This window comes from Juglans regia, chromosome 11, assembly GCF_001411555.2.
Source record: "Juglans regia cultivar Chandler chromosome 11, Walnut 2.0, whole genome shotgun sequence".
In the NCBI taxonomy this organism is placed as follows: domain Eukaryota; kingdom Viridiplantae; phylum Streptophyta; class Magnoliopsida; order Fagales; family Juglandaceae; genus Juglans; species Juglans regia.
In genome coordinates, this window is record NC_049911.1 from 18,691,526 (window position 1) to 18,700,659 (window position 9,134).

General features: G+C 29.0%; 1 protein-coding gene across 1 annotated transcript; it reads left to right on the top strand.

The window, feature by feature from the left end:
* The first annotated feature begins 3,293 nt into the window (after positions 1–3,293).
* Positions 3,294–4,599, top strand: LOC118343847 (inositol hexakisphosphate and diphosphoinositol-pentakisphosphate kinase VIP1-like). The gene is made up of 3 exons (XM_035683025.1): positions 3,294–3,333; positions 3,966–4,232; positions 4,519–4,599. The coding sequence occupies exons 2-3, from the start codon at positions 3,994–3,996 to the stop codon at positions 4,538–4,540; spliced, it is 261 nt and encodes an 86-aa protein (XP_035538918.1). The 5' UTR covers positions 3,294–3,333; positions 3,966–3,993; the 3' UTR covers positions 4,541–4,599.
* The last annotated feature ends 4,535 nt before the right edge of the window (positions 4,600–9,134 follow it).

Sequence of the window (9,134 nt, forward strand, 5' to 3'; positions counted from 1 at the left end):
ATATACCTTTTCTCCCAAAAACGCAGCGGCGTGCAGCAGGACGCACGGGAATTTCTTTCCCGTTTTGCTTTTGGACCTTTGGACGCATGACACTTCTTCCGTTTTTTAGACGGAAGACACAGAAAAATGGAGGGTTGGTTCCTTTCAGCTTTTTGGACTGATGGGTTGCAGCATATGGACGCGAGGGATCGTACGGACGCGACCCCAGTTTTTGGCTCGTTTTTCTCTCCACCTTTGCTCTCTGCTAAAGGGTTTTTTTTTGTAGTGTCGGGATTTTACGTTTTATTTTAAGTTTTTAACCCATTTCATCTAATTATATTACATGATATATTTAATAAGATAAAAAATAAAAATAAAATCATGTATGATATAAGAATAATAAGTAGTGGTAAAAAATAAAATTGGTGAACAGGTAAACGGTTTGATACGGAATTTGATCGTATCCGGTATAGATTTCATTTTTCTCAAAATCGATCAAATTCTTTTTTTTTTGTTCTAACACTAGATTGAACTGGACCTGACCGATTTATATATATATTTTTTAATTTTTTATATTGTATAAAATATTTTTTATATTATATATAATTATATAAATTATATATAAAATAATTTTTTATTAAATGATAAATTATTTATTAATATAATATGAAAATTTTAAATCCTATATAAATAAAATTATATTATTACTATAGTTTATTATATTAGTAGTTATACTAATACTATATATTATAGTTATACCAATACTATATCACTATATATTATAATAATATTATAATATATCACTATAGTCTATAATATAATTATAATATATATTATAATATAATATAATATAATATATTATCATTATATTATTTTATACTATAATATATATAGTATATTATATATCCTATATAATATATCAAAAAAATAAAACCGAATCAGACCAAAATTGATAAAACCGGAAATACCAGTTTAAGGATGTAACCGGTGCGGTATCAATTCTTCAAATCTCAAAACCAAGATATACTGATTAGATTCTAAAATATGTTTAGACCAAAACGAATCGGTTACACCTTTAATAATGAGTATAATTTTTGTCTGGAATGTATCAGAGCATGTTTTGTAAACGTGACAATTTATGAAATTCTCAAAATTTTTGAGAGTATATTATGGCCTAAAATTGAGAAACAATAATTTAAATAAATAAAATAATGATTATAGAGTGTGAACAGTTAGTCTTTAAATTTAAAGATGAACTTAAATGTATTGTAACTTAAAGTTGAAGATTTTAGTGTATACTGAATCCAATACATTAATTTTAAATACAAAATTATTAAATTTTAAAAATGACATTCATTTGATGAATTGGTATTGTTCTTACATTTTGCAACGTTTCTTAGAAAATTGCATAACTTGCACACGGTATATATTAAATGAAGAGGTATAATGAATGATGGTTTTATAAAATTGAAATTCGTTTTTATAACCAAACAAAATGAAATGGTTGCATTCGTTAATTGTGAAAATGAATTGTAAATATATTATTTAACTACTGAATTTGATTATTAAGTATATTTTTTTATTAAATAACTAATGACTTGTTTAGATAGTGAGATGATATGAAATAGTTTTAGATGAGTTAAATAATATATTTTTAAAATATTATTATAGTTTTAAAATTTTTTATTTATTATATTTTATTTAAAAATTTAAAAAAATTATAATGATGAGATAAAATTAAATTAAATTTACATGTTGTAGTTAATTACATATGTTGTAGTTAATTACGTCTGTATAACGAAGGGTCTTGATTTGTGTTCAATAAATGTGGTTCTTGAATTGAGATGTACGTAGTTGCAATATATGGGTGCACAAATTATGCCGCTAATAATTATATTTTTTAATGAATTTTTAATTTTTATTTATTTTTAAAAATTTTCTAATAAATTTAAAAAAATAAAAAAATAAAATCACAATTGCTTATTCGGTGGCTACTCCGTGGGAGTAGCACCACCCGTGAACGTGGACCCCGCACTCAAGTAGTGGTTTGGGGTTTTTCCGTTTTGACAGGACAGCAGGAGGAAAAAGCAGTTCTTGCATCTTGACTTCCTGTATTTGGCTTTTCCCTCAAAAAGCACTCAGAGCATTCCATTCCATTCTTTATATCACTATTATCTCTAAATTATAAAAAAAAATTTAGAAAAAAGTTTAAAAATCCCCTCTCACCCTATTCCATATTTTAAGATTTTAATTTAAAAAATAAACAGTAATTTATTAAATATAGAGAACTACTATTCATCCTATAAATTATTTTTTATTAATATTTTATTCAAATAAATAAAATAAATTCTTTTTTCAATCAACTATATTTTCTCTTATACTCATATTTATTATACTTTTAAATAATATTTTTAAAAATAATTTCAATAATTACTAAAATATAAAAATAATAATTTTAAAAATATTATTAAACCCTTTTGTTTAAAATATTCACTATAATAATAGTTCAAAACATAAGAAAAAATATTAAGTAGTTAAATTTGAAAATAAAAGTGAGAGAAAAAAATAATAAATAAATAATAGAATTATATTATTTTAATAGAATAGAGAAATAATAGGAAATAAGATGTAGAAGATTTTTAAAAATAAATAAAATTTAAGATAAAATTATTAAAGAGTGTCTTTTTTTTAACTAAAATTTAAGAAAAAATTTAGAGAATCAAACGTGAATACTCTGACACAGCACAGCATGGGTTTCATGCTTTTGACAGAGTGAGGCCTTTCCTCGAAAAGAGACCATGCTGACACACATACACCTTTTCTCTAAAAAACGCAGCTGCGTGCAGCAGGACGCACGGGAATTTCTTTCCCGTTTGGGTAATGATACCCATTACCCATCCGTTACTCCACTACTGGTATACTACTTGTCCTACGTGAATATTTTTGGACCGCAAGGGTGTCATTAGACTCATTACTCATTGGAAAACTGGAAAACTCTTAGCGCTCGTTTATTTTCAGAAATGAGTTGAGATGAGATGAATTGAGATTAAAATTAAAAAGTTAAATAAAATATTATTAGAATATATTTTTTAATATTATTGTTGTTTTAGAATTTGAAAAAATTGAATTATTTATTTTATTTTGTATGAAGATTTAAAAAAATTGTAATGATGAGATGAGATGAGATGTTTTTAAAAAACAAACAAGGCTAACTCAAGCGATACTGTGTACCGAAGTGCACCAAAGTGTTGACGTGAATTGATTTAATGAAATGAATTGTTTTAATTTTACTTGAAGGAGCTGAAGGTTTGGGCGGGATCTGAAGTTACACGAAAAGTTTTGACAAAACGCAAGGTATAGTGCCCTCTCTCTTCTCTCTGTTCCCTCTCTTCTCTGGTTTAAGCCCTCCGCGTGCGTGTCTTCTCTTTTCTCTGGTTTGAGCCCCTCCGCATGCCTTCGTTGCGCCTATTTCCTGTGAACACAGCTGCTACCACCAGTATCTCTCTCTCTCTCCGGCTCCTCCCAAGTTCAGTCACTGTGTTAACAACCAGCCACTGCAAGCCACGAACGCCTGATGTATTCTGATGCGTAATTTTAGTGTATAATATGGATTTGAGAAAGAAGGAAGAAAATATATTCTGGAAATCATTTGATTCTATGCTTCTTCACCTTGAACCAAGAAACCCAACATAGAACAGGAGAGATAATATTCCAAATGATTAGAATTAAAAAAAAAATAAAGAAAATTATAAAGAATTTGGTAAAGACTGAAGTTGTCATGTTAACAGAACAGCAACATTTCGGTACTTTCAAGGACCAGCTTCTCTTAGTCCACAAGCAAGCCTCCAACAACACTTTTATCACTGAAATGGGGTACACCTGAAGTGGTTTCATCTACTAAAGGTTGCTGCACCTAAATTGGTTGTCACAGTGAACAACAATATTGAATGAATTCTGCCTCTAACACAACACTGGAATTTGTGAAGGCAAAGCTACAATATTTGGAAATTTGCTATGAAAGATCATAGCAAATTGACTAAGAAGGTCACTGAACAAGTAAGAATACTTGCCAAGGATGAAGACGAGGAACTAACTGATGTGATCCCACCTTATGACCAAGCAAAGACACTTGGTAAAACGAACATTGATGTTGATCACATTGCTGCTGGGTTACCATGTGGCAGCGAAGGATTCCTTTTGATGTATGCTCGCTGGAAAAAGCTTGAAAGAGACTTGTACAACGAAAGCAAATTGTAAGTGTTTGACTTTACTAACTTAAATGTGGTTTTCTTTGGAGTGTAAACCCACAAGCTGCTTCACATTCTCTTTATGTCAATGGTATGAACTGTGTCAAGTTTTTCTTTTGGAACTTCAGCTGTTTTATTTTTGTCAATTCGGTATCTGGAACATGTGACTATTACTTGATAAACTATTTGTAATTTAATTTATATTTGATTGAAAGTGAAAGGATTATTGAGTTTTGTAATTGTTGAATATGATAGACTCGCAAGTTAACTAACATTGTGGATTCTCTTGCAGGCGGTTTGATACAAATTCTTGATGTCTATAATTCGTGCTAGTAAGTCATCTGTTTCAAATCCATATTGGATCCAAGTAGTAAGAAAGCATGAATCACTTTACACACACATTTTTGTAATTTTTATATTTCAAATGGAAATATTATCGTTTATTATTGTTAACTATGTTTACTTCTTTGTTCCTTAATCTCATTCATTTTGCCTTACCCCCCCCTTTAAAATCTCCCCCCCCCCCCAAAAAAAAAAACATCACTTGGGTTTGTTTGTAAGAGTGAATCTGTGCAACATCCAAGACAATTGAAGTAGTTAGTAATAAATGAATTGTCATAAACTTGGGAGGAAGAAAATGTATTCTGGAAATGTTATATTCTCATTGTATAATATGAATTTGCAAAAGAGTATTTATAGACATTTAGAGCCATAATAGAATTGGCATGCGCATAGTGTTAAGCAGCTGACGTGCGCTGTTGTACAAGTGGTATGGCAGAGTGAGTTAGAATATTTCCTGAGCACTATAATACAACCAATCAAAAACAATACAGCACAGCCACAAAGGTGTCTTCAAGTCTGCTCTACATGACTGGACAGTTGGATAAAATGGTGGAGCCTTGCTTAGCCCTCATTGTGCTGGAGGAAGAAGTGATCTGTTCAATAGACCCAAGTCAACGAAACCAAGACCACATCAAAGGGAACCAGGCTCCAGCCATTGAGGTCATCTCCAAGCACGACAACCACCTCCAAAACTTGGCCAACTGCACCATGAAACACCGAGCCGCCGTCTGCCAGCTAAACGTCTTCTCCACCACAGAGGCCCAGCCCCGTCGCACTCAAGCGATCCAGTCCATACCACTTCCAAAGCTCCTAGTGTATAACTCTAACAAATAACAACACACACCTCTCTCCACCGTACACGGCCAAGGAAGCCTCCACGTCCAACCAAAAACCAGCCCCAAGCAGTCGCTAACTTCACCGTAAACCATGGAAAAGATTGCACTAAAAACCACCTAGAAAAGAATTGATGAGGAATATTAAAACTGAAACACAAGAAGACAAATGTAAACATGACAAGAGGAATATTGAAGAGGAATATGCCGAATGAAACCTTACAAAAAAGATTAGAAAAAGCTTGCAGAGAATATAAACATGACGATGGTTGCTCGTGATAGCCGTGAAATCCAAGGTCGACGATTGTTGTGGTGGAGTGAGAATAGAGTCGACGGGTAGAGAAAATGTGGTTTGCCTCTCAAGTAAAGGAACTGAAAATGAAGATATAAATTAAACATAGTAGGCTGATAATGCGTTGAGGATCAAGAGATTTGGGGGAGATGAAAGCGGGCTGCGTTGTTTTCTGTCCTCTGAAGATGATGTTCTTTTTTCCCTGTTGTTTCTTCTCTTCTCTTCTCTTTTTTTTTTTTTTTTTAATATATCTGACAAAACTTTCCACGTAGACGGTCGGTACACAATCGGTGCGCAATGTCGCTTGCACCCAGAAGAACTGTTATTCATTACCCTTCCCGTTTTGCTTTTGGACCTCTGGACACAAGCACTTCTTTCGGTTTTTAGACGGAAGACAGAAAAATGGAGGGTGGTTCCTTTCAGCTTTTTGGACCTGATGCAGCACATGGACGCGAGGGATGATACGGTCGCGACCCCAGTTTTTGGCTCCTTTTTTCCCTCCACCTTTGCTCTCTGCTAAAGGTTTTCTCTGTAGCGTTGGTGTTTTGCGTTTTACTTTAAACTTTCAATCCATCTCATATAATTATTATACGATATATTTAATAAAATAAAATAAAAATCATATATAATAAAAAAATAAAAAATAGTGATGAAAAAAAAAATCGGTAAACCGGTAAACGGTTTGATATCAAATTTGATCATATCTGATACCGATTTTATTTTTCTCAAAATCGATACAGTTTTAATTTTTTTTTTTCAAACATCAGATTGAACTGAACCTGACCGATTCATATATATATACTTTTTAATTTTTTATATTGTATAAAATATTTTTTATATAAATTATATATAAAATAATTTTTTATTAAATGATAAATTTTTTATTAATATAATATAAAATACTATATATTATAGTTATACCAATACTATATTACTATATATTATAATATACTATAATATATTATCACGATATTATTTTATACTATAATATATATAGTATATTATATATCCTATATCCTATATAAAAAATCAAACTGAACCGGACAGGAATCGGTAAAACTAAAAGTATCAGTCTAAAGATGTAACCGGTACGGTATCAGTTCTTCAAATCTCAAAACTGATATATATCGATTCGATTCTAAAATATGTCTGTACTAATTCGAACTGGTTACACCTTTAATAATGAGTATAATTTTTTTCTGAAATATATCAAAGCATGTTTTGTATACGTGAGAATTTATGAAATTCTCAAAATTTATGATAATTTTATTTTTAAATTTTAATTAAATACAAAACAAATTTTAATATCAAATTTTCATTTAATTTTTACCTAATCGTTACTTAAATTTATTTTCATGAATAATTTTATTTAAATACTTTTACACCATAAATCATTCACATGACATAATTTAATTTGATTTATTTTTCAAATCAAATATAAATAATGTGTGGTGTAAAGATTTTAAAATATCAAATACAAAAATACTGTACAGTAATCTTGGATTTTAGCACACTCTGTACACCCTAGACATTGCGGTGACGTGGACTGGTTTAAATAAAAAAAAAATTCTTATCATCTCTTACACTGTATATATAATGTGATTTGTCTTTGTTGCTCTTCTATTAATGTACACATATTAATGTATAAATATATATCTTAAAAAGAAAAAAAATCATATATTAATATATAGTATGAAGATGATAAATAACATCTCTCAATGTATATATATATTAAAAAAATGAAGGCTGAACCCTTGGTAGAAATAATTTTCTTTTCCCTTCATTGTTTGTAGAATTTTAGGATGAATTGTGCTATTCTGCCGTCTGAGTAGCACTGATCTATTTGATCGCTATGCCATTTTGGCCTTTTTTTTCATTTTTTTTATTTTTTTAATATTTTTAAAAAATAAAATTAAAAATTACACCAACACATTAAAAATTACTTTATTAAACATTAAGTAAAAAAAATTAAATATACAAACGATGAAAATAAATAGATAAAATGAAAGGATAAAGTAACATTTTTCATTTCTGAAATATAATTTGGGCTGAGAACCCGAAGAAGAAAAGTTTTGATTGGAATTTGCATTGGAATATGTGCAATGTATTTTTGTATCAAGAGTCCTTCTACAGCCGCAACAAAGAAATGTCTCGAAAAAGTGTCTCAAATAATACATTTCATTCTTTTTATTTTTCTTTTATTTTTATGTATTTTTGTAATCATTATAAATATTTTTAAAAAAATAAAAAATTTACAATATCATTAAAAAATACATTAAGCTTCATTTGGTTGTTGGACTGTACTGAGATCAATTCAGTTCAGTTTAATTTTAAACTGAATCTAACATCTAAATACACAATTTTCAAATTACTAAACTCATCTCAACTTAAAACCTTTACACGTGGACCCACATCATTTTTCAATTCAACAACTCTTTACACACGAGACTCGCAACATTTCAAATTCTCACAAATATATCTAAACTTATTTTAATATTTAAACACATCAAAACTTATCTTAAGTGAGCCCCACAAAATTTACTCCACTATCTCAACTCACTCATATTCGTAAAAAAACTCAACTCATTTCAACTCAACTCAACATACAAATGCAACCTAAGTTAAAAAAAAAAAAAAAAAGTTTTGGAACACATTTTCGGTGGGTTTAGCATTTCTATTTGTATCAATAATACTAAAGCCACGTATAAATGTCCCGTTTGGATTTTGAGTTAGATGAGATGAGTTGAAATAAAAATTAAAAATTAAAAAATATATATATTATTAAAATATTATTTTAATTATTATTATTATTTTAAAATTTTAAAAAATTAATTATTTATTATATTTTGTATGAGAATTTAAAAATTTTATAATGATGAAATGAGATAATATGAAATATTTATTATATCCAAACGGAGCCAAAATGTCTCAAGAATAATCACAGTTTCTTTTTAACTTAATGATTAAGAAAATATTTTTTAAAAATGTTGTGAATTTTTTTAAAACTATTTGAGAACATAACAAATCATTTAATGTTATCAATGACATCTCTCGTGCTGGAAGCCTGGAACCACTCTTTTGTAATTCTTTTGAATTCAAATGACAAGCGGTGCTACTCTGCCGCATGGTATCATTATTCCATTTGACCATTAGGCCAAATTGGATTTTTTATTTTTTTTATCATTTTAAAATATTTTAAAAAACTATAAAAATATATCAATATACTAATAATTACTTTCTTAACTATTAAGTAAAAAAAATTAAAATAAAAGTTAAAATAAATTAGGTGTCAAATTTAGATGTCAAAGTAACATTTTTCTCTTCAAATGACAATCTGTAATCTTGCTTAAGTGAATTTTTCCAACTGGTTAATTTATTATGAAAATCTTGTAATTTTAAATCAAGCTCATTTTCTAATGTCATTGTATTCTCTGAGGTCAA